This window comes from Quercus lobata, chromosome 1, assembly GCF_001633185.2.
Source record: "Quercus lobata isolate SW786 chromosome 1, ValleyOak3.0 Primary Assembly, whole genome shotgun sequence".
NCBI classification, from domain to species: Eukaryota; Viridiplantae; Streptophyta; class Magnoliopsida; order Fagales; family Fagaceae; genus Quercus; species Quercus lobata.
The window spans coordinates 52,303,233-52,327,012 of NC_044904.1; the positions used below are offsets into that span (position 1 = coordinate 52,303,233).

General features: G+C 36.7%; 1 protein-coding gene across 1 annotated transcript; it reads left to right on the plus strand.

The window, feature by feature from the left end:
• The first annotated feature begins 369 nt into the window (after positions 1-369).
• LOC115992075 (sister chromatid cohesion 1 protein 4) lies at positions 370-23,711 on the plus strand. The gene is made up of 15 exons (XM_031116124.1): positions 370-1,352; positions 5,908-6,169; positions 6,667-6,764; positions 6,867-6,916; positions 7,113-7,162; positions 10,936-11,047; positions 11,244-12,213; positions 12,471-12,920; positions 13,119-13,263; positions 14,404-14,540; positions 15,251-16,287; positions 16,846-16,879; positions 20,722-20,833; positions 21,558-21,687; positions 23,263-23,711. Exons 1-15 carry the CDS (start codon positions 1,229-1,231, stop codon positions 23,359-23,361), a joined length of 3,810 nt encoding a protein of 1,269 aa, XP_030971984.1. The 5' UTR covers positions 370-1,228; the 3' UTR covers positions 23,362-23,711.
• The last annotated feature ends 69 nt before the right edge of the window (positions 23,712-23,780 follow it).

A 23,780-nucleotide genomic window follows, 5' to 3' on the forward strand; every position in this document is an offset into this window, starting at 1 on the left:
TCAAATTTTTATTTTTTCAAGCCGCCCTTGTTTGATCATGGGCACGCCCCATTAATTGCGATGATTTTTACAAAGCAGGAAGATATTTTGAATTATTTTTTTTTAAAAAAGAATCTGAAAGACAATATGAATAAAAACGTACAGGCCAGGGTGAAGGTTTTTGAAGACGAAAGAAACTTTGTTGCCCATTCCCATCCCATGCAACTCTTTCACACCAATCCCATTTCAAACCTACACACTTTTAAAAAAAAAAAAATTTAATTTAAAATTTTCTCAAATCAACCAATAAAAACTGCCGCCACAAACTCACTCGTGCACCTGACCACACCCTAATAATACTCCCCTACTTCTAAAATCAAATACAATCTCTCTCTCAAGTCTGAACTCTCAAATTCGTATGTATTTCTTTCGTTCTCGTTCTCTCTCTCTCTCTCTCTCTCAAATCAGTCTCTGTGTTTTCAAAAAACAACGATTCAACTCGTCCGATCCGTGACTCAGTGAACTCAGCTGAATTCCCAAACGGTGTCGTTTTCGTTGTTTTCTCAGTAGTGGAACAGCTCTCTCCGGTGTTTTCTCTCTTCGACTTCGATTCTCTCAGAGCCAGTGAATTTCTCGTAAATTTCGTCATAATGAAGCCCCTTTCTGCAACTTCGAAGCTCTGCTTTTCTCTCTGGAAGATATAGTTTTAGCTCAGTTCGTGAATTAGGGATTTTGTGGTCAAGTTGGGTTGGAATATAAGTGCAAATTTAGGGTTTTTGGAGGACAATTTGAAGAATTTGTTCTGGTTTCTATTCTAGGGTTTGCGTTTTAAGTTGAATTTCGAGCTGAGCTGTTTTGGGTTGGGATTCGAGTGGAAATTAGGGTTTTGGTTTATTATTGAATTCTAAGGGCTTTTAGGGCTTTCCTTGAACTCGAGCTTTTCTGGGTTGGATACAAGTGGAAATTTAGGGTTTTTTTCGAGGAATTGTAGTTGTGTGTGATTTAGGGGTTTGTGTGTGGTAAGTTATGTAAATTTGTTGAATTCGAAGGATTCGTTGGTTTTTGATGTTCTGTGTAGTGACAGCATGGTGTAGAAGCTAATAACTGTTTGAAGGGTCGTTGGTTGTTTTTGTTGTCAAATTTGAAGTGGAATTTGGGGATTGTATGAAATCTAGGGTTTCAGTTGGGGTAGTGAGGGGGAGATAGATAGTTAGACATATATATATATATATAATTATATATATAGGAAATGTTTTATTCTCAGTTTATATTGGCCAAGAAAGGCCCACTTGGGACGATATGGATAGCGGCACATTTGGAGCGGAAGCTGCGGAAGAATCAGGTGGCCGATACCGATATTGGCGTCTCAGTAGGTCAGTCTTAATTCTTCACCTTATGTGCTTTTGATTTATATTATTTTTGGTTACTCAGAAATCCGAGGAATATAAAATAAATTGTAAATAACTTGGCTGTATTGCTTTCAATTTTTTTGCCAAATAGTGGAGAACTTGCCTTAATTTGATACAGGAAAAGTTAAAAAGTTTTAAGGGGAAAACAAAGAAACTTTGAGCTTTAAGTTGTTATGGGAAAAGTTAAAAAATTGTGTGAAAAAAGTTTTGATTAGTGTAAAGTATGCTTGGTTGAGTGAAGTAGGTTTCATTGTTGTTTATGTGGTACCAGATTTTTATTTTAAAATTTGATAGTTAGAATGGGGGAGGGGGATTTGAACCCTAGATGTCTCCATTAGAAACTCCAGTAGGTGTTAGTTGAGCTACAAGGCTCTTGGCTATGTGATACCAGAATTTTGTAGATTTTAAGTGTCATTTTATTGGTTTTTTTTTTTTTCTCAGTGGCCTCCTAGTGGCCCATTTTTGAATGTCATTATGGATGCCTTCTAGGGATCGGTAGAATAACATGTAGTTGTTCCTGTGGACAAAAGCAAATGAAAGAATCGATTCATAAGTTTGGTAGTTAATGGTTAATATTAATAACGTGGTATACTGAGGTTATTTTTAAATCTTTAGATGGAAAGGTTATAATGCTGATGGAGCATTGTAAATGTTACATTTATTTACATTGATGTGATCAAATCCTTAATCAGAGGTCCAGTAGGCCTATATAATTGCTAGGCTAGTGCCCTGCAACTGATCTGAATCTGACTAGCAAAAAGGAGGCCTCTTATGTATATTTATTGTATTATCCCTTGGAAATTTTCATCCTATTTATGCAAAGTTATTTTAATTTTTTGAAAATAATTTTCAGATGGTAATTGTGTTGTATTTATATCTTATGTTTTAATTTGAAAATTGTAATCGTACATTAAATTATTAATGGCAATTGTAATAGATTAAATAAAAACATGTTTAGAATCATTAGTTTTTCTTTTTTTGATAAATAACACTTTTATTGAAAAGGTTAAATAAAAACCTTTGCTTTGAATCTTTATTTATTTTTGGATAAGTAATACATTTATCGAAAAGGAGAAGAAATTTTCTGTATACAGGATGTGTATACAAAACTCTTCCAGAGAACAGTTCAGAGAAAAATTATACTCTGAATGAAAGTGAATCTGTAAAATCTACAATGGACTTTCTGTCACTAATTCCCATGCAATGAGACCACTCAAATAGAGATCTCACAAACCAATATTCTCTTGATAACTGAACTCTCCATCCCATTAAAATCTGATTATTTGTCTCCCTCCAAAGTGTCCACATTAAACATATTTGCTCATTTTATTCTCTTGATAGCTGAACTCTCCATCCCATTAAAATCTGATTATTTGTCTCCCTCCAAAGTGTCCACATTAAACATATTTGCTCATTTTTTATAATTCGATAATTTGGGGGGGGGGGGGGGGGGGGGGGATTTGAACCTTGGATGTCTCCATTGGAAATGCCATTAGGTGCCAGTTGAGCTACAAGGCTCATGGCACATATTCCACACTAGATAGCTGCCATGTTTTGCGAACCAATATGGCCATTCGAAGAATAGCTCTGCAACAGTCTTAAGCATGACCCAATGAACCCCAATCATCCTCAGTCATAGAAAGAAGTAAAGACTACAACTCCCGAGCTGCATCACAATGTAACAATAAATGATCTAGAATCTTTCCATTGCATCTATGCATGCTACACCAGTTCACCAATGAAATGCCTCTTTTCATAAAACTGCCACATATAAAAGTTTTACCCTAAATTTAGTGCATTTGGTAAGTTTTCCAAAACACAATTTAGTGCATTTGGTAAGTTTTCCAAAACACGATTATTGGGGAAATAAGTGTGTTTGTGTATAGCTGCATTTTGAAACTGCAGTTAGTTCCCACCACAACTCTCCAGTTTTCCAAACCTCACTTTTTGTTGAACTCTCCATTTTACCCTCATCTCTAATGAGAAATACATAGAGAGAATCTTCGTTCTCAGTTCTCACTCCCAAAACCCATAAATTGAAAAAAAAAAAAAAAAAGTCCCTAAAATTGGAAATCTTCAATCGGAAAATTCAGAGAGAAACCAAAAATTGACCCAAGCTCATAAATTGGAAGAAACAAAGAGTCCCCAAAATTGACCCAAACCCAAAAGTGATCTAAACTCAACTCACTGAGATTGAGGTGTAACAGATTGGCCAATTCCCATTAGTATTCCAGTATGTATTTCTCTTATTCTTTTTTTTGCTCCACTTCTCTGATTTATTTTTTCTTTGGCTTCAAACATTTTTTTAAGTTTTAAAAGCCGCAAACCCATGAACGAGGTGCTCCTGTCCATCGTCCTTGTTCTGCTGTGCTGAGATGCCAATCTAAAAAAAATAAAATTGAAAGAGTAATGCATGGGCCATTTGAAATGGGAAAGAGAGAAGTCAGGTTAGACATGCCAGTTTCTAGAGGGTTCCTGTGTGGAGGAGAAAAAAGAAAAGGAAACAAAATAAAATAAAATGGGTGAGAAACGGGTGGATAAGAAAAAAGAAAAAAAAAAGGTAAAAAGGGTTATTGTGTGTGCCTTGATAAGGAAAAAGAGTTAAAAGTCATTAATAGTAATTATTAATTGGATAATTATTATGTATTCATTGATGAGGAAAATTCAGAGTTATTACTATTGACAAATAATAATAATAATAATAATAATAATGATTATTATTATTATTATTATTATTATTATTATGAAGGAAAAATGATAACAAGTTTAAAAGGACCCATTATATGATACTTTTTCCTTTTTGGTAATTTGCTTCTCAAACAGCAGTTTTAGTAAGTGCTAACCAAACTCTTAGTGTAATGCTCTGAGGAAAGCGCTAGCCACATCTATGCTCACACCCCAAAAGGACTAGTGAAGTTACAAACCTGATGTAATCACTCATAAACCCAATATTCACTTATAAATCCAATATTCACTCAGTAGACACCTGATGTGGGACTCAACATACTCCTGTAAAACACACTGAAACAATTAAATCCAATTAAATCCGCGCAATTTGGGTATCACAATCTTCCCCACGTAAATTCCTGATGTTTTCACTAGGGCCCTCGTGCTGCAGTGTCGTTCCCTTGAGCCACATGGCATTACCAAATTTGCTTTAATACCATTTGTCACGACCTAAGAAAAACACTAATCACATCTACACTTATGTCCCAAAAGGATTAGTCAAGTTGCAATTGGGGCTCCTCGTAATCACTCATGTTCTCGATGTGGGACTTCGCACATGCAAGCACAACAAACAGACACGCTCAAACAATCCAATCTAATCAAATCCACACAATTTGGGGTATCACACTTAGGTTATTGAAACTGCACTTTTTAACAGTTTTGACCAAACTCTCAGGTTTTTTCAAGAAGCCCATTTTAATTACGTAATTATTAAAGTCACATTTTTATAAAAAAAACCCTAGTTGCAATAAGCTCTACCAAACACACCCTAAATTGGCTTCATTATTTTTGAAAATGATAATTATGCAATGTGATGATGCTCATTAACCAATATCACATGCTTAGTCCCATGTTACATGTCTAGTTGTCAGTCAGGTATTGGAAATTTGTTAAGACATTGAAAGTTTAGTTGACTGGTGTGAGACGGACAACATGATAATGTACTTGAATGCTATGGGATTGGAATTGTCAATTGAATACTGCAACTTGCTTAGTCTTCCACCCTTTTCTTGATCTCCATTTATAATGGTGCTTTCAACATTCTTTAGTCCTGCGATGTGTGAAATTTTTATTAGGATTTTCCATTCTTCCACCAAAATTTGTGTTCATTTATCCCCTTGGAGGTTCTTTGGCATGGACCTGTTTTGATATTTTTTGAGTGATTGGTGGTGTTCTCCTTGAGATTTTTCTCTTTGGTTTGGAAGTAAGGTTGAGGGAGGGTGGTCTCTCTCAACTGCTTGTTGAGAGGATTTCTTATCCTTTGGAGGCCTCTTATTGAGGATTTTATTGCTGCCGTGTAATGTTTGCATTGGCTATAGTTCTTTTGAAAGCCCTGTTTTTGATGGTGAAGTCCTGTTTTGAAGAAACTAGATACTATGTTACGACTAGTCAGTAACCCGTGCATAGCATGGGAAATTTTAAATAACATGATTTGTTTTTTCTCATTCATTTTTTTTGACCAAAATATGAAATATGATAATTATGGTAGTTATTAATAAACTTTTATTATGATTGAGATTGTGTAAATAACTATCTTTTCTACCATTTAATGGAACTATGATTTGGCAAGATTCTAATGAAGGTTTCAACATAGAATAGAATCTAAACTCAATTAGAAAATATATTTAAAAATAATAATGTATAAAATTGTGAGGCTTCTAAAGTTATGTAGCTACATTAGAAGTAGTCAAAGGCTTTGGTTTTGTACATGTTAAGATTATAGATAATAGAAACTAATTGCATTGCCTAATTTTCATGGGTTTTTTTTTTTTTTCTTTTTTTTTTGGAGCAGATTCAATTCTTTTTCCTGAAGTACCAATTGCACTTCGGCTGTCCAGCCATCTTCTGCTTGGTGTAGTGAGGATATACTCTAGAAAGGTGAATTACCTTTTTGATGATTGCAGTGAGGCTTTGCTCAAGATAAAGCAAGCTTTTCGCTCCACTGCTGTTGATTTACCACCTGAAGAATCTACTGCACCATATCACTCCATCACCTTGCCAGAGACATTTGATCTTGATGATTTTGAGCTTCCAGATAATGAAATATTTCAGGGGTTAGTTCCAGAATTTTCAGCCTTTGTTTAAATAATCTGTGGTCCTTTGCCAATGAGCTTTATCTCAAACAGCACTTCCTCCTCCCATAAAAATGGATGGAGGGTAAGGTCGTTGTTTCAGAACTCATTGGGTGCTTGTGTAAATTTTCACTATAAAAAAAAATTGAATTTTTAGTTTGTTGCACATCATGATTTATATTTATAATGAGCAAATTAAGCTGGATGGGTATGTTGCAATGGTTCTTGAGGCACAGCTGAATTCATTATTAGTGTTACTTTTTGAAAGTTCCAATTGTTTGTGGATATGATCTTCTCTTTTAGCAGCCTGTTTATTTATTGGATATATTTATTGAAAAAAGAACTTGAGGGTGCCTACAATGGAATAGGGGATTGGATTTGATTGTATATCCTGCTCTTGAATATAGATAATAAGTTCTTCTATTGATGCTCTGGAAAAAGATTTTATTCATGTGTATTAACATTTAACTTTCGTGCAGTAATTATGTTGATCATCATGTCAGTACAAAGGAGCAGATTACCCTCCAAGATACAATGGAGGGTGTGGTTTACTCAACATCACAGTTTGGATTAGATGGTTAGTGTTTCTCTGATTTTTGTACATCATAGCTTGATGGTACAGCTTTTAATTTTGTATGGACAATTGAACTGATTTTGACATTTTGTGGTCTATTTTTAGAGCGGTTTGGTGACGGTGACACATCTCAGATTGGTTTAGACCTTGATGAGGTAATTTTGGTGTAACCACATTCGAATTTATGTGATGGAGGTTTCCTGGATCTCTCTTGGAGCTCTATTTTTATTTTTCTTCTTGGTGCTGTATTGAGCTTTTCTTGATGCTATTTGCAGCTCATGCATGGTTCATTAACCTAGTTCTTTTCTCATCTCACATATAATTTTCTTTCCTTGAACATTTGACCAACAGGAGCTGCTCTTGAACAAGGTTGTAGGTCCGGGGCATGATGGAATTTCAGAGTAAGCTGTTTTTTTAGGGCATTACTATTTTATCTCCTCTCTAATTCTATTTTTGTGTGTCTACGCATTTATGTCATGCATATTTGTGTATACCAATGATTCTTTGACTCATTTTTGAATGAAGAGGTGCTCAAAACCACATTCAACTTATTTGATTTTTGTTAGCGTGATGGTGTTGGGCAGATTGACTTTTCCTCTTTTTAAAATTTTAGATTATGATTTTTTGGGTCCTTTTATACTTTCTGCATTCTGCTCTTCTTTTACTCCCCCCCCCCCCCCCAATTTTACTGTGCAAAATAAAAGAAAAAAAATAAAAAAAGTAAAAGAAGACACTTTCTCAACATCAAATAGTTCAACATGGTTGCAAATTGTGCAGAAGCAGTATAATAATTTCATCTAGAATGATATTTGTTTTAAGCATTTGAAGATTTCAATATTAGGTGATTGACAGTAATCTCACTGCTTGTGATTTGTTTGTTTGACATGTGTAGGAACTTGTTTTGGTGATGAATCTGTGCATGTTTGTGGCTAACAATGTTTTGTCCATTATCATAATCGAATTCATGTTTGCACTACAACTTTTGTGTGTGTTTGTTTTTATTTTATTTTTTTTTAAATGAGTAGTTGGTATTTATAAAAGTAAAAAAAAAATTGTACAAGGAAGAAGGCATCAATAATTTTGTTCTGTGGACTGCTTGCTGCATGGTTCATAGACCATTTGATGGAGAACACAATAGGAAAATAGAGATAAGAGAAGAACAAAAGTAACAACAGAACAAATCCTAGGGCCTCACCACCTAGAATCTGCGTACAAACCCTCGGCATCACCACCAAAGGGAAACAAAGGAGGAGACATTTTCTCAACTTATAATAATAATTCTTATTCAAATTCATCTCCCCTTTTACAATTACAATAGCAATATTTTAATAGGGTTTAGGGAGTGCACTAATATGGAAAATGCCTAGTCAAATCCCTTAAAACCCTAAACATTAAAAACTAAATTCAGATTTAGAAACAAAATCTTAAATGAATTTGGTTTTAATGCTCCTTGCGTCATACTCCTCTGGTTGGAGAAAACTCAACCTTAAGTTTTAAAGTGGAGAATGATCAAAACTCTAGCACGCATTTTTTGCCTCAATATAGGAACCACCTTTGGGAGCACAAAGAATGGTGAAGTTTTACATTCCATCACATCATTAAATTCTTCTGGGATGACAAAATCAATGTTTGGAATTGCCACAATCTTGTCTTGAACCATAGGAAGCACCATGGTATCCACTTTCTCCACTTTAGCTAATTGTTTATCTTCATGCACGATGGAAGGCTGATCAAAAGTAGATTCATCAACGTCCACTAGCACATCATATGCACCCACAAGCTTAATGGGTAGTTTTTGAGTGGGTGCCATTATTTTGTAGCCTAGCTAGGCATTAATTCTAGTGATTATTTGCTCTCCCAATTTCCACGAAGTAGGTGAAACATTCTAATTTTCCTTCCTACACCAGCAAAAAGTGAATTGAGAAGATCCTGGGAAACGTCTTCACTTTCATCTATATGACCGGAGTCATAATGGTTTCCATGGCTGAAAATACAGCAAGTGGATGGTTGGACCTAATTATCTTTAAGAAATTTTGAAATAAACAACCAATGCATCACACTGACGATCTAGCATCACCAAGCATAACCTGACCTTTGTAATGGTATCAAGAATTAAAGCCACCTTTTTATAACAGCAAGTAGACACATGAGATGAATTTTCAAATGCTGCTACAATCAGCTGAAATATTTCCTTCATTTGCTCATCCTTATGTGGGGCATCTGGTGCGCTTATCCCTGTAATCTCAATAATGCAAGATGCAACTGAAACCTTCACATCCATTTCAGCATGTCTCAAAAGTTTATAAGTGATCAGTGCCTTCATTGAGGGTAAAAGTGCACTTCGCATTGATTTGGATGGTGCTTGCTCCACATTTGCCAACGAATTTTCTACATTATCAAGAAGAGTGAGGAGGTCATCAATGGAGGAAGGAGGGTTAAGGAGTCTATTCCCAGCCTCCTTAAGCTGCTTCTTAAGTTCTCTATCAAAGGAAGTCATTTTCAGCTCAAACTTAGAGCCACAAAACACAAAGATTGAAACTTAATTTGCTGCTAAAAGTTGAAGAGCACTTTCTGCTCTGTGTGGACCGTTAAGCAAAAAAAAGTCTTGGTCTATGGTCTGTGGGGCAGAGCAAAAGCCAAATACTGGAATGGGCCGGTTGCACAACACTGCTTCTGAACTTTTCCATCTTCCGTTCTTCTTTTTTTTTTTTTTTGGGTGAAGAAAATAAAAAACACGTGATAAACTTACTGGGCCTGAAAAGACAGCACCTTACATTAAAACAACCTGACCGAAACCAAGAGGAGGCGAGGAGCAAAACTAACGGCACTGAGGAGTACTGCAGTGAAATGTCCTTGATCGGCGTTGAGGTAGTGTCGGATTGCAGCGGCGGCGTGAGGTTGAAGTGACAGCATCAGCCTCGGATTAAGTGGTATGGTGGTGTTACAGCAGCATGGAGTGTGTTGTGGGCTTGGCAGCTTCGTGGGTCAGCAGCAGAGGTTTGGGGTTGAGCGTGTGGGTGTTGGTGGTTCTCGGCAACTGTTGGTTCTGAGGTTTTGATTGACTTGATTTGGTGGTGGTGGGATTTTTTGTTGGTTGGGTTTCAGCAAAATTTGTGTTAGTTTGCAGTGGTGCTTTGAGGTGGTTCCCGAAGTCTTTGGGGCGTGGAGGGAGAAGGGGTTGTCGATGGTGGTGGTGAGAGTACTTAGGACTTTCTGATATGGTGTTTTGGATGGATTTTGTGGTGGTGAAGTTGGGATTGCGATGGATTTTGGGGCTTTGAAAGATTGGAATTGACCTGGGTGTGGGTTTTGGGATTGCAGAACTGGACATGTCCTCTGGCAAGGATTTTTTTTTCTTTTTTGGTTTGGGTGAGCAGATTTGGTGGTGGTCGGAGTAGCTGTTTACACTTGGAGAGATTTGAAGTGGGCTTGAAAGGATCGGACACAATAGGAAAATAGAAATAAGAGAGGAATAAAAAGAACAACAGAACAAATCCTAGGCGTCACCACCTATAATCTGCCTGCGAACCCTAGATATCACCACTAGGGGTGTTTGGCATCACCACCAAACTAAGAGAAACAAAGGAGGAGACATTTTCTCAACTCATAATAATAATTCTTATTCAAATTCATCTCCCCTTTCACGATTACAATAGCACTATTTTAATAGGGTTTAGGGAGTGCACCAATATGGAAAATGCCTAGTCAAATCCCTTCAGACCCTAAACATCAAAAACTAAATTCAAATTCAAAAATAATTTCAAATTTAGAAACAAAATCTTAAATGAATTTGGTTTTAATGCTCCCTGCATCACCATTTGGCTACACCTTTTTTAGGTGAATTTCTTTGACCAGCCCTGGAAGTTTGACCCAGCTAGATAATTGACCCTCAGCATTACTTTGTGATTTGAACTCCCTAGTGCCATGTATGACACGTGCCTGTTCTTTTTTGAAAATTTTTGGATGAAGATGTTGGTGGATTGCCTGTAACTTTTTAATTTTCAGATTTATTTGTTTTCCTTTTTATTTTAAATTGTTATGCTGTGTCATTTTTATATCATCACAATCAAGAGGCTGTAACCTATTAGGGCATTGTAATTGTGAATGGGTTCTCTGCTGCGTGATCCATGGAATGATCATTTCCTGATGTATCTCATTCATTTGTTGATTGCAGTGCTGATCCTCAGGTACCGGTCCAATCAGAGACAACTCAGACAAAATATGAAAGTAACGAGGTGATAACAGAAACTTCAGAAGTGATGCACATGAATGGTGGTGGAAATCAGGTTTATACCAATACCCAAATATCTACTGTATAAGGTTTTTTACTTTGTTTTTTTGTCTGTACTTTTGTCCCACTTCTGTATCTGTCTCCCTCCCTCCCCTTTATTCATTGCCCACCCTTCCTATAATGTTGCTGTGGGGGAAGGAGTGATTATTGCTACCTGATGTAATCAGTGTAATTACCCTTTGTGTGAATAGGTTGATGTTCTAGTGACAGATCCCGAAATTGTTGAGTATGCTCAGGCTCCATCTACACCTGGATTATTGGAAGAGCCAAACTTATCCAGTGTTCAGGAGACTTTAGCCTGTGATGACCATATGGAATTAGATCATACTTTAACAGGATTAATTGCAGCAGAGAACGCTCTAACTGCTTCTGGAAAGTCAGATTTTCTTGGGGATAAAAATACAGTGAATTGGTCTTTGCGCAATGATTTGAATGCTGATACTGTCGAGAATGGCTGTCTTCTGGGTGACCAAGACATCAAACAGGTGAAGCCACAGGAACATCTGCCACCTACTGAAGCTAGTATGGAGCACATGTTAGCAGATAATCGACTTTCAACTTCTTTACCCTCTTCGGATCCCATTGAGCAAACTGAAGCTATTCATCGAGAATTAGAATGTTCGGATGGGACAGTTGGTGTGTTGGATGGTCCAGACAAGGCAGAAGATATTCATAATGGAGTTGTAATAGACAATGAACCTAGTACATCTTTTGTACATCAAACTGACGTGGAATGTGTAGAACTTGTGGGAGTTAGATTGGATGAAACAGTAGCATCTCCTAGTTGCTCTCATATCACCTCTGATTTTGAGGATCCTAGTCGTAAAACTTTTTCAAGTGGCATCTTTGCACTAGAATCGGAGGCTTATCTGGAGGATGATCAAGCATCACCAAGGCCGGAAATTCTCAATGATGTTGAAATTGCTAATGATGTGGGAAGATCATGCTCAACAAGCAAAGCATCAGCTTCAAATGCTGTCTGTCCATTGGAATCACCTGGGAGACCTGAGGTTGTGAATGCTGAAGCTCAGGCTTGTCAGGAACTGAAGGAGACACAGACTTTTGATCCAGTTGCTAATGATGTTATGCAATCAAATCAATCGCATGTGCTTCGGGCATGCAATGCCCATCAAAGCCAACCTGACATGTCATCTCTTGGAGGTATTTATTTAGTGGTTCTTGCAATGTAGTGTCTGAAGTTTTTATCACTTAGTTCCACCACCCAACAAGCCCTCCGCCCGGGTTATTTGCAGTAACTTACCTCAATTCGTTGGGCTGTGCTCATTGAATACTAATCATGTTTCATATGCATGTAACTAATTTAAACAATAGGCATAAAGTCTATGCTGACACACGACAATCCCTATTTTTGAGCACGCCCTGGTATCTATTGATTATGTCTTTTCATCTTGTTTTAGGTGAAGAGTGCCTTGCTACTGATGTTATGGATACAGTCTTAGAAAAAAATTCATTTTCAGAATCTGCTCCATGTGAAGAAATTCAGTCGGATTCCAGGAAGTTAGATGAGCAAATGAAAAACGCAGTCTCTAGTAATAGTCAGTTGAATAATTTAAGTAGTCCCCAGACTTCTGACTTTCCTGCACCGGAAAAGATGCTCTCTGTAGTGGAGGCACTCACTACAAAACAGAATGATTTGCTAGTGAATTCTACACCAGACAAAGAAGCCCTGGCTGGGGATGATGGAGCTGCCACTGGGATTGAACTGATCTCGGGGAAAAAGCGTAGTTTCACAGAAAGCACTCTGACAGTGCAGAGTGTAAATTCAGTTGAATCTTTTGGCATGACACAATCCAAGAAAACTGCAGAATCCATTCCTGATGACGATGATTTGTTGTCTTCCATTTTAGGTATCAAAGTGGTTCTTTCCTGATTCCTTTCGATTGATGCATGCATGTTATAATGATACTATGACTGTTGGATGAGTTAATGGACCTTTTACCTTAATTCTTTCCTTGATGTAAATAGTATTTAAAACTCAATTTGGCATGTAATATTTGCTTTGGTCAGTATAAGGTTATGACTGAAATGAATTTTTGTTGCTTTAGTTGGAAGAAGATCTTCAGTTTTGAAAATGAAGCCCACTCCACCTGCCCCTGATGTAGTACCCATGAAACGCTTGCGTTCTGCGCCTCGATCTAGTGCCTTGAAGAGGAAAGTTCTTATGGATGATACAATGGTCTTGCATGGCGAGTATGTTTTATATTCCTTGTCCATTACTTTGTTTACACTACTGGCTACTAGCCATCATTTGTAGTTCATCTGTTTATTACAGTTTCTTAAAGTTACTTTGTAGTGCTGTATTCTGTTTCAGTGAAAATTATTTAGAAAAAAATGAAGAGACCAAAAAAATCATATTCTTTTCTAGTTCATGAACATGGTTCAATTATTATCTTCGTAGAAGTTGGGAGCTCATGTGTTGAAAACTAGTGTAGAAATAAAGGAGATATCATCTGATTTGAGGCACATAGCTTTTCCTTTGTCATCCATTTTGTCTAATGCCAGCCCTTCACTCTACTTCCACTCCACTGAAGTGTTATCACTCTCTCATGATCTACTTTATCTTGGCTTGTCTGCTGTGAGTGTGTCTTGCAAGAGAATAATTCCCCTCTTTTCTTGTTGATAAACATTATACCCCATAACATCTTCACATTACTAGCTAAGAAAAGCCATACTTCTTGAACAAAAATTATCCATAGTATGTCCATTACTAGTAACATTGCTATCTGCTCTATTTGCTTTTGGTAAAAATGATTAAATCTCTTTTCTTTTAGCCTATGAACATTTGCTCAGATGGCACTGCCTTTCCCATAAGTATGGCGTAAAATGTGAGGTCAATGGTTCAAGGTTCATTAAATCTGCAATCCCAAGGGGTAGTTGAATTGGCTAGGGACTATGCCATATAAAGAGGAGGTTATGAAGTTCAAATCTTCCATTCTCCCTCCTCTTGGGCCAGAACTAATAAAAAAAAAAGATTCATTGGCACATGAGAGGATGGAAGGTGATGTTGTGGGTTAAAAGGACATTGGGTGTGTGTGTAGCTTGCCCCCAAAAAAGGCTGGATCTGTCTGTAACTAACAAAGAAAAATAAAACTTGATCAACAACTTATGGATATCCTTGACCATCTTGAAAGTGACAATTAACTCCAATGGCTATGCTCTTTGGCCAACCTGCCTATAATCTGCGTAATATGATGATAATTTTTTCTGGCAGCACTGTGTATGTGTTTTATTTATTTATTTTAGTGCCTGATTGTTATCCTGTAGTAAGCTTTTAAATATGCAATATTTTCTCTCTTAAATAAAGAACTAACAAACATTCCTTTTCTTTAGCACAATTCGTCTACAGTTGACAAATACTGAAGACATACGTCGTGTAAGAAAGAAAGCTCCTTGCACTCGTCCTGAGATCTCAACTATTCTTAGACAATTCTTGGAAGATGAAATATTTAATGAACCCATTTGTACTGGTGAGTTTCCAGTTCTATATATTCAATAATTTGACTTATTTTTATTTTTATTTTTATTTTTAAGAATAAACTTTAATTATTGCTTTTGATGCTTTCTGAATTTATATAGTTTAAGTTCCCTTTGTCTGTCCCTGTCTTTTTCGTTGGCTACTTAAGAGTTTGATTGCATTATATATGTAAAGTTGGTGAAACACTTCTAACATCCCTCTATATTAGAAAAGGAAAAACAAAAAAAATATTGTGATACACTTAACCTGAAAAAAAAAATGGTAACAGCCATTTATGCATCCCATTAGCCTTTTTTGAAGACTTGCTTCTATGAACCTAGCATCTTTTTTATGTATATGTTCCCAGCTGGAAATAATTATAGCTTGATGGTTTTATATCCACTTAAGACGTTTCATGACATTGGTCTTTTGCATGCCTCTGCCTGTTAATACCACTGTTTTGCTGCTTCTTCATCAACAATATGGCCACCACTGTTACTTTTGAAATGTAAATATTTGGTTTTGGTTGTATGAATTTCATTGAGATGAATGCATTTGACCTAAGTCATTACTGCTGTATCGGTTTCATTATGTCGTAACTAATTTATTTTTTTTGAGTTTGGTGATATTTTCCTTTTTTAGTTCCAAACAATGCAGCATCCACTTATGCAACTGTTTAAACATCAGCCTACAAGCTACCTGAGATTTTGATTTATCTTTCAGGTATGTCGGCCAACTTAATATTCTTGCATAGTGAGACATTTGATCTAAGCGGCATTAGAATTTCTGAAAATGATCAAGGCAATAATTCAGAAGTAGCAGAGGGTATGGAATCTTCTGTTAGGCCAAATGTCTCTGAAGAAAGTGAAATGGATGGGAGCACTGATCCTGTGGTAGTCAGAAGTGATGTAGAAGCACAACCTGCTGACAATTCCATTCAGACTGAGAGGCAGCAGGTCGTAAGTTTTAACTTAGGGTTGCAAGAAATGAATTCTCAAGAGCAGCCAAAGGCTCTTTCTGACATACAGGAGTTTGGATTTTCTCAACATGACCCCTTGGGAGAGTTCTATGAAATGGGAACTGAGAGAGGGAATGTTGAAGTTGCTGATGCAGTCAATGGATTTTTTGTTAATGGGCTTGAATCATTATCTGCAACTGAACCTGTTTCTGGATATATTTGCAACGTGCCAGTGGACTTTGTGGTTCAGCCATCTCTAATGGATAAAACTGATGATGCATCTGCTTCTCTGCCGATTGGCGCATCATGCATGTCACCTGATAATAAATTGGATGCTCAGACTGTTGAGGGCGATGCTTTTGTGGTGAATATGAGCAATGGGAATGCCGTTGATGCCATTGAAATTGTAGAACATGGGGTTGAAATCAGTGCACACCTACAGTCAGGTTCTCTTGAACTTGCTGAGAATATAAAATGTTCACTTGCAAGTGAATGCCATAATCTAGCTTTTGAAAATGGTAACCAGCCTTTGGAGGGAACAGGAAATGATAAGCCAGGGGTTTTGAATGAGGATGGAGTTGTGCCTGTAGACTTGGGTTGTGATGACAAAGACCCTACCTCTAACTTTATGTGTATGGGAGAAATGAAAATAGATTCTACACATTCAGTAGAGCTTGATTTGGATGTGAATAATGCTTCCCTGAATGTTAAAGAAAATGCAGACTGTCAAGAAGCTGATCCAAATAGTATCATGGATGGAGAAGTCCCTGCCCTTGACTGTTTTGGTGTTGAAGATCGTAGTGTAAGTTTTATGTTTTCTTCCTTTGTTGTTTTCCTCTCTTTTATTTGTTGCCCGAAATTTTCTTTTCCCTCTTAGAATATTGTTATATATACATAATACATAAGTAATATATCTATATCCAAACTCAAACCACAGTTGCATGTATATATATATATATATATATATATATATATATATTCTTTCACCCCGACAAAGAACTCATTTTGGTCCATCTTTTGGTTTAACATGCATGTGTATTATACGTGTGAACATGTGAACACAAACAAAAACATGGAGTTATCAATTATATTATATTACCATTTCATATTTAACTTTGTTTTGTTGCATAAAATGTGATCAACTGAAAATTTTACTATTTTTCTATTCCTTAACTGGGTGATTCTTGAGCATGGTCAATATTTGTTAGAGCAAGGTCATCTTCAGGAATAATCAGGATGATGCGTTTTTGTCATACATGTTAAGAATACTTTGTTGATATTCTCTGTTCAATTGAATTCAAATTTGTCTTATATTTTTCATGCATTCCTTAAAGAAAAATGTTTTGACTACATGGTGCAGGGTTTTGAAGATGTCACAGTTGGGAATGACACAGGTTCATTTTTCTCTCTTTTCTTTGTTTTTGATTCTCTCCATTTAGAAATTTTGAATTGTGTTCTAAATTTTGTTTGTACTACCTTGTGAAGTGAATAACATGTGAGGTGAGGCTAATTGGATGAATAAGTTATATGTATGGCAAAGCAATTTTTGTATTTTAGCCATAAGATTGGTGTCTACTATTCCTGTAGTTTTTATATTTCCTAAAGCCTAATCATGAAGGAACTATTTCCACTACGTGTTGTTGGGTAGTGCCCGTTGCTGTGGAGTTATGTGATACCTATAAATTGCTAATGATAATGAGCTATGGAAAAATTCTTTGAATTTATTGAGGATCTTAATTTGATTGACTTGCCTTTGGAAGGAGGTAGCTATACTTAGTCAAGTGGTACAGATCAACCATCGATGTCTAGGATTGATAGAGCTTTGGTAACTCTTGACTGGGAGGAACACTACCCAAATTTTATTCAAAGGATTTTACCTCGTCCTATTTCAGATCACAGTCCAATTCTCTTGGAGGCAGGGGGAATGGCGAGGGGGGAAAGTCCATTCCAGTTTGAGAACATGTGGTTGAAGACAGATGGGTTTGTGGATAGAGTTCATCCCTGGTGGAGTTGGCATTCTTTTGTAGGTACACCTAATTTCGTGCTTGCCAAAAAATTAAAGGCTTTGAAGGAGGACATTGTGTAGTGGAATCGTAGAGAGTTTGGTAATGTAGATCGTTAGAAGAAACAATTGCTGGAGGAGTTGAAAAATTTAGATGCTAAGGAAGGGGATCTTGGACTTACTGATGGGGAGAAATGTCATAGGGTAGATTTGAGGTCCCAGGTGGAGCATCTTCTTTCTTTAGAAGAAATTTCTTGGAGACAAAAATCTAGGATGTTATGTATCAAGGAAGGAGATAATAATATTAAGTTCTTCCACAAGATGGCGAACTCCCATAGAGGGTATAATCATTTGAGCATCTTGGGAGGTGGATGGGGTGGTTTTTGTGGAGGAATTTGAGGTAGCTGCTTAGGTGGTACAATTTTATAAAGCTTTGTATCAGTAGCCGGAGGGGTGGAGGCCTTTTGTGGAGGGTTTGGAGTTTGATTGTATTGGGGATACGGAGGGGGTTTGGCTTGAAAGGAAGTTTGAGAGAGGAAAATTTTCGGGTTGTAAGAGACTTGGAAGGGGACAGAGCTCTAGGTCTGAATGGTTTTACTATGACTTTTTATCATTATTGTTGGAGAGTAGTGGAGAAAGATGTCTTAGCGATTTTTTAAGAGTTTTTTCAACATTGTAAGTTTGAAAAAAAATTTATGTTTTTTTATTTTATTTTAATTTTTTTATTTTTTATTATAGGTTAAAAAAAAAAAAAAAAAAAAAGCTCTTAATCCACATTCATCGCTTTAATATCAAAAAAGAATGATGCCTCCAATATTAGAGATTTCCGGCCTATTAGCTTGGTGGGGAGTGTGTGTAAAATCTTGACTAAGGTTTTGGCAAATCGTTTGAGAGTAGTGTTAGATTAGTTGATCTCTGAGTCTCAGAATAGTTTTGTGGGTGGGAGATAGATCCTTGATTCGGTTCTTATTGCAAATGAATGTGTTGATAGTCGAGTGAAGAGTAGGGTTTCGAGGGTCATCTGTAAACCTGATATTGAGAAAGCTTATGATCATGTGAATTGGGAGGCTCTTCTGGATTTGTTGAAGAGAATGGGCTATGGGGAGAAGTGGTGTAAGTGGATCCACACTTGTATATCCACGGTTCAGTAATATGTATTGATCAATGGGTCTCCAACTGATTTCTTTGGTAGTTCAAGGGGTTTGAGACGGGGTTCTGTTATCCCCTATACTGTTTTTGATTATGATGGAGGTTTTTAGTAGGATGTTGAAAATAATGGAGGGTGCTGGATTACTCCGTGGCTTTAAAGCTAATGGTAGGAGGGATGATGGGGAATGTGTTTCGCATCTCTTGTTTGCAGATGATACTATTTTGTTTTGTGATGCAGATGTGGAGCGAATTCTTCATGTTAGGTTGTTGTTACTTTGTTTTCAAAATGTGACAAGTTTGAAGGTCAATGAGCAGAAAAGTGAAATGGTTCCAATAGGAGAGGTAAATGATGTGCACGCCATGGCTGAAATTTTGGGCTGCAAGGTTGGAACTTTGCCTATGTCTTATCTTGGCATGCCGTTGGGGGCTTCTCACAAATCCCCTTCAATTTGGAATCCTATTTTGGAAAATTTTGAGCGAAAGTTGGCCAGGTGGAAGAAGTTGTATTTGTCTAGGGGGGTAGATTGACGTTGCTTAAGAGCACGTTATCTAGTCTTCCGACTTATTTTGTTTTGCTGTTCACTATTCCTACTCATGGCTAATAGAATTGAAAAGCTGCAAAGGGACTTTCTTTGGGGTGATGGCAAGACACATTTGGTAGGATGGGATAAAGTATGTGCGACTATGGCTAATGGTGGTTTAAGTATAAGGAAACTAACTGCTCTTAATAAGGCTTTATTAGGGAAATGGCTTTGGTGGTTTGCGAATGAGGAGACTTAGCTTTGGAGAAGGGTGGTAGCTTTAAAGTCCGAGGATGAATGGGGGGGATGGACTTCTAAGTTGGGCAGGGGAGTTCATGGGTGTGGTTTATGGAGAGGTATTCGTATGGATTGGGAGGATTTTAGAAAAAACACTCAGTTTGTTGTTGGGACGGGAAATAGAGTGAGATTTTGGTAGGATGGGTGGTGTGGGGATCAACCTTTCCAGTTGGCTTACCTGAGGCTGTATGGTATTGCTAGAGATAAGGAGGCCTCTGTTGAATCTTTTTTGACAAGGCTTGGGGGGGGGGGGGGGGGGTGGAGGGGAGAGACGAGTTTCACCCGGGAATTTAATGATTGGGAGATGGAGGAAGGGGTGAACTTTATTCGTCTCTTGTGAGCAAATGTTCCTTTAATGGATGTTGGAGATCGAATGAGGTGGAAGTTGAAGCCTAATGGGGATTTTGACATCCGGCTGTTTTATAACAAGTTTAGAGGTCCCTTGCCAATCTTTCCTTGTAAAGGTATTTGGAAGGTTAAGGCTCCTCGGCGTGTTTCTTTCTTTGTTTGGATTGCAATTTGGGATAAGATTCTTATAGGTGACAATTTGCGGGGTAGAGGCTTTGATTTTGTTGACTGGTGTATTATGTGTCGATGTAATGGGGAGACAATGGATCATTTACTACTTCATTGTGAAAAGGCTTATCGGTTGTGGAGCCTGGTTTTTAGATCTTTTGGGATTTCATGGGTCTTGCCAAGATCGGTTGTAGATACTCTTTGTGGTTGGTGGAATTGGTTTGGGAAGCACTCATCTAGCATTTGGAATTTAGTTCCATTGTGTTTAATGTGGTGTATTTAGAGGGAGCAAAATTGGCGGACTTTTGAGGACATGGAAAGCTCCACTAACTAGTTGCTTGCTTCTTTCAGTGGCTCCCATTTTGACTAGTCTAGGGCTTGGGGACTCACATCTAGTGATTCTCTCCCTTTGTTCCTTAGTTCTCTTCTTTGTAATTAGCATTTTTTATTTTTTTTTTATTTTTTATTTATTTTATTTTATTTTATTTTATTTTTATTTTCTTTTCATTTCTCTTTTTGTAATATTTGGTCTGCCCTATGCTTTTTTCGGAATATACATCTTTCTTACTTATCAAAAAAAAGATAATGAGTTATGCCCTGCATGGGTAACAATATTGCTTATCTATCTGTTGGTTTGGGACAGTGCAGTGAATCGTGGTTGTAATTTAAAAAACTTCTTTTACTGCTTGTGTTTTTATTTGTCCTGTAGTTCATATGTTTGATACATTTTTTTTCTTCCCATTTCTCCCAGAATTCTTAAATGTAGATGATGAAGAAATAGCTGAAGAAGAAGATGATAATATGCCATCAAGTACTGAAGACACTCGTCTTCTTGAGAACACTGGATGGTCATCTCGTACCAGGTGTGTACGCCTCAGTTGTTTGGCCTTATTTTTTTTCCATGCAGCAATACTTATCCTATTAAGCAAGGCACTAGAGACCAGAGTTTTTGTTGCCTGTTTGTTTGATTGAGTTTTGGTTGGTACCTACAACTTTTGTGTTAGGAAGCCTGACCTAAATATGGTGTTTGGGCTTACTGACTGTGGCCAACATGTTGATTAAGCAATATTCTCTTTTGTTTTAAGAACATTTTTTTCCTTGTTTGGTCAATAGTGGTGTGCGTGTTGGGAAAATTGCAACAAAGGCTAAGGGCATGAGATAAGAGGTAGTGGCTAATGTTATTCTCCTGCTAGAACTGCTGGAATGCCTCTCCTCCCTCATAGCTGGCGCAGTTTATAATACTGCTGGTCTTAAGTGGTTTTACTATCTGGGTTCTGGTTTTAGCTATGTTTTACTATAAAACCTGAATGGAATATTAGGGAAAATGGGCTAATTGTTTGGTTCAATATTTTCTGTGGAACATTCTGAATGACTTTGTGTGGTTTCATTTTTGCAAGAATTGTCAGGATCATAGGGAACATTTTTTATTATGCCAGACAAGTTTGTCTGTCATTTAGTTTTCTGATTTTTAACATGTCTGCGTACTTTTCTACCTTAAAATTGTTAGTCCTTTGTTGATAATTAAAATTGCTTATAGTCATTATACAACCTTAACCCTCAATGATGTTCTTTCCCTTTTCAAAATAGGGCTGTTGCCAAGTATCTCCAGACTTTACTTGATAAGGAAGCTGTACATGGAAGAAAGACACTCCCCATGGATAATCTACTAGCTGGTAAAACTCGTAAAGAAGCATCGAGGATGTTTTTTGAGACATTGGTACGTTTGTAATATTTCTTGGTTGAAATCATACTTTTATCTTGCTAGATTAGGTGAAAATTTAAATTGAATTCTGAAGTGCATATTTCATAATTGATACAGTTTTGTTATAGGTGATCTATGAGTTTATACATAATATCACTGGGCCATTAACCACCATATACAGTTGAATTTTTATTTTTACTGCTGGGCTGGATTAACCATACAGCTGCTTTTATTTATTTTTTTGAGTGTGTTTAGAATCTCCAACTTACTACCCGAAACCCCCCCCCCCCTTCCTACCCCTAGCCCTAGGTACTTAGTACCTAGGGAGGTGCCATTTGACCATCTGGGTGGTTGGTGCACTGCTTTTATAGATATAGAAATTGGGTGCTAGTCCCAAAATTTTGGGGTCGGCTATGAATCCTCAATAGAATACTTAGGATCGTTCATATGTATTTGTTTCCTCCATTCTACTTTATTTAAAGTCTTACTCTTTGTTACTCAACGTCATTTTATTCTAATGTGATTTTTGGTATTCCTGCCTTTTTTTGTTCCCTCAAAGACCAACTTACTACTTACTAGTGCATTAGCCACTCTCCTCAGAACATGATTGAACCATCTAAAGCGACCTTCTCTCATCTTTTCATCAATGGGGGCTACCTCTATCTTTAAGCAAATTTACTTATTTCGAATCCTATCTTTTTATGTTTCCACTTGTCCATCTTAACATTCTTATTTTAGAAATTAGGTGCTAGAAGTCAAAAAATATGCATGCATGCATCTGTATATGTTTTTACACCTGTATATAAATGTGCATGTATGATGATAATTCATTTTTTATTTTTTTAACATATTCAGATTTGGTTGAGAGAATTCCATTCCCTCTTTATTTATTTATTTTTTTAAATAATTAAAAAAAGTTTCATTTCCTTTTTAAAGCTGTTGATGTTTGTTAAGAGTTCATATGGGGTTTACAGAAGTACTTACAACATGTATAGCTTTGTATGCGTGTAGCACACGCGCGCGCGTGAGTGTATTGTTCATTAAACGGTTGTAAAATTAAGGGTTTCATTTTGGTAGAAACCTTGACTTTTGAAAAATTAGTGTGAGGAGTAAAAATGTGGTTCCAAAGCATAGCTCTCAATTAGAGTGTAAGTCTGCTAAAAGAAAAGTTTGTGTTGAAACAAATCATCCTTACATTAATTCAGTTATAAGATACAAAGTTTAGAGTCTAGTTTTGAAGGGGGGTCTAGTTTGTATTGTTTTCCACACATTCTGTTTAACCACCCATGGAGATGAAAATAGGACTGGATTTGGACCTCGACTTTTAGACTTTCAGAAAGGGGAAAAGTTGATTTCTCAATGTGGCCGAGTCTGCATTCTATATGTGAAATTCGATGTTTCTAAAAGTGAAACAATAATTGAATTTTTTTTTTTTGTTGATAAGTAACAATAATTGAACTTCTTGAGGGTCATTAAATTAGTTTTGTTTTCCGGGACGGATTTTTTTTATTTTATTTTTTATTATTATTTTATTTATTTTTAAAAGAATTAAGCCTTCTATTTCATGCTTTAAATTTTACCCTTTTGCAGGTTCTTAAGACAAGGGATTACATACATGTAGAACAGGCAAAGCCCTTTGACAGCATAAATATAAAACCTCGAGTAAAGCTCATGAAGTCAGATTTCTGATATCTCACATAGGAAAGCAGATACAGTTGAAAAGGCCCATATAGTACTAGTTTCACTGATGCTCGGCAGGGATGGGATTATTTTTTCTTCAATAGATTTTTCCCTAATTGTCTTTTCTTTTTGTTTAAAATTTTTTGGGTTAGGAATTTATGTCTTTTATTTAGTCCATGTAACTGGTAGTTTAACAATGGGTCGAGTGTCACATGTATCATGTTGATTCTAGCAATAGTGTTGTAATGTGAATTATATTTATATGTATATATCTGTAAAGTATTATCATTTGCAATTGAAATGCTAATTTATCTGTTTGCTGCAGAAAAAGAATATATAAAAAGGAGAAAGTTGTATTATTGTGACATGTTTTAGTTGGGTCTTATAACAAGTACTGCATGGATCATGTATTTCCTATCAGGAACAAG

Coding starts and splice junctions, on each gene's coding strand:
- LOC115992075 (XM_031116124.1), top strand. CDS start 1,229: ATGTTTTATTCTCAGTTTATATTGGCCAAGAAAGGCCCACTTGGGACG. Junction 7,163..10,935: donor GGGCATGATGGAATTTCAGA/GTAAGCTGTTTT, acceptor TGTTGATTGCAG/TGCTGATCCTCAGGTACCGG. Junction 20,834..21,557: donor GGATGGTCATCTCGTACCAG/GTGTGTACGCCT, acceptor TTTTCAAAATAG/GGCTGTTGCCAAGTATCTCC.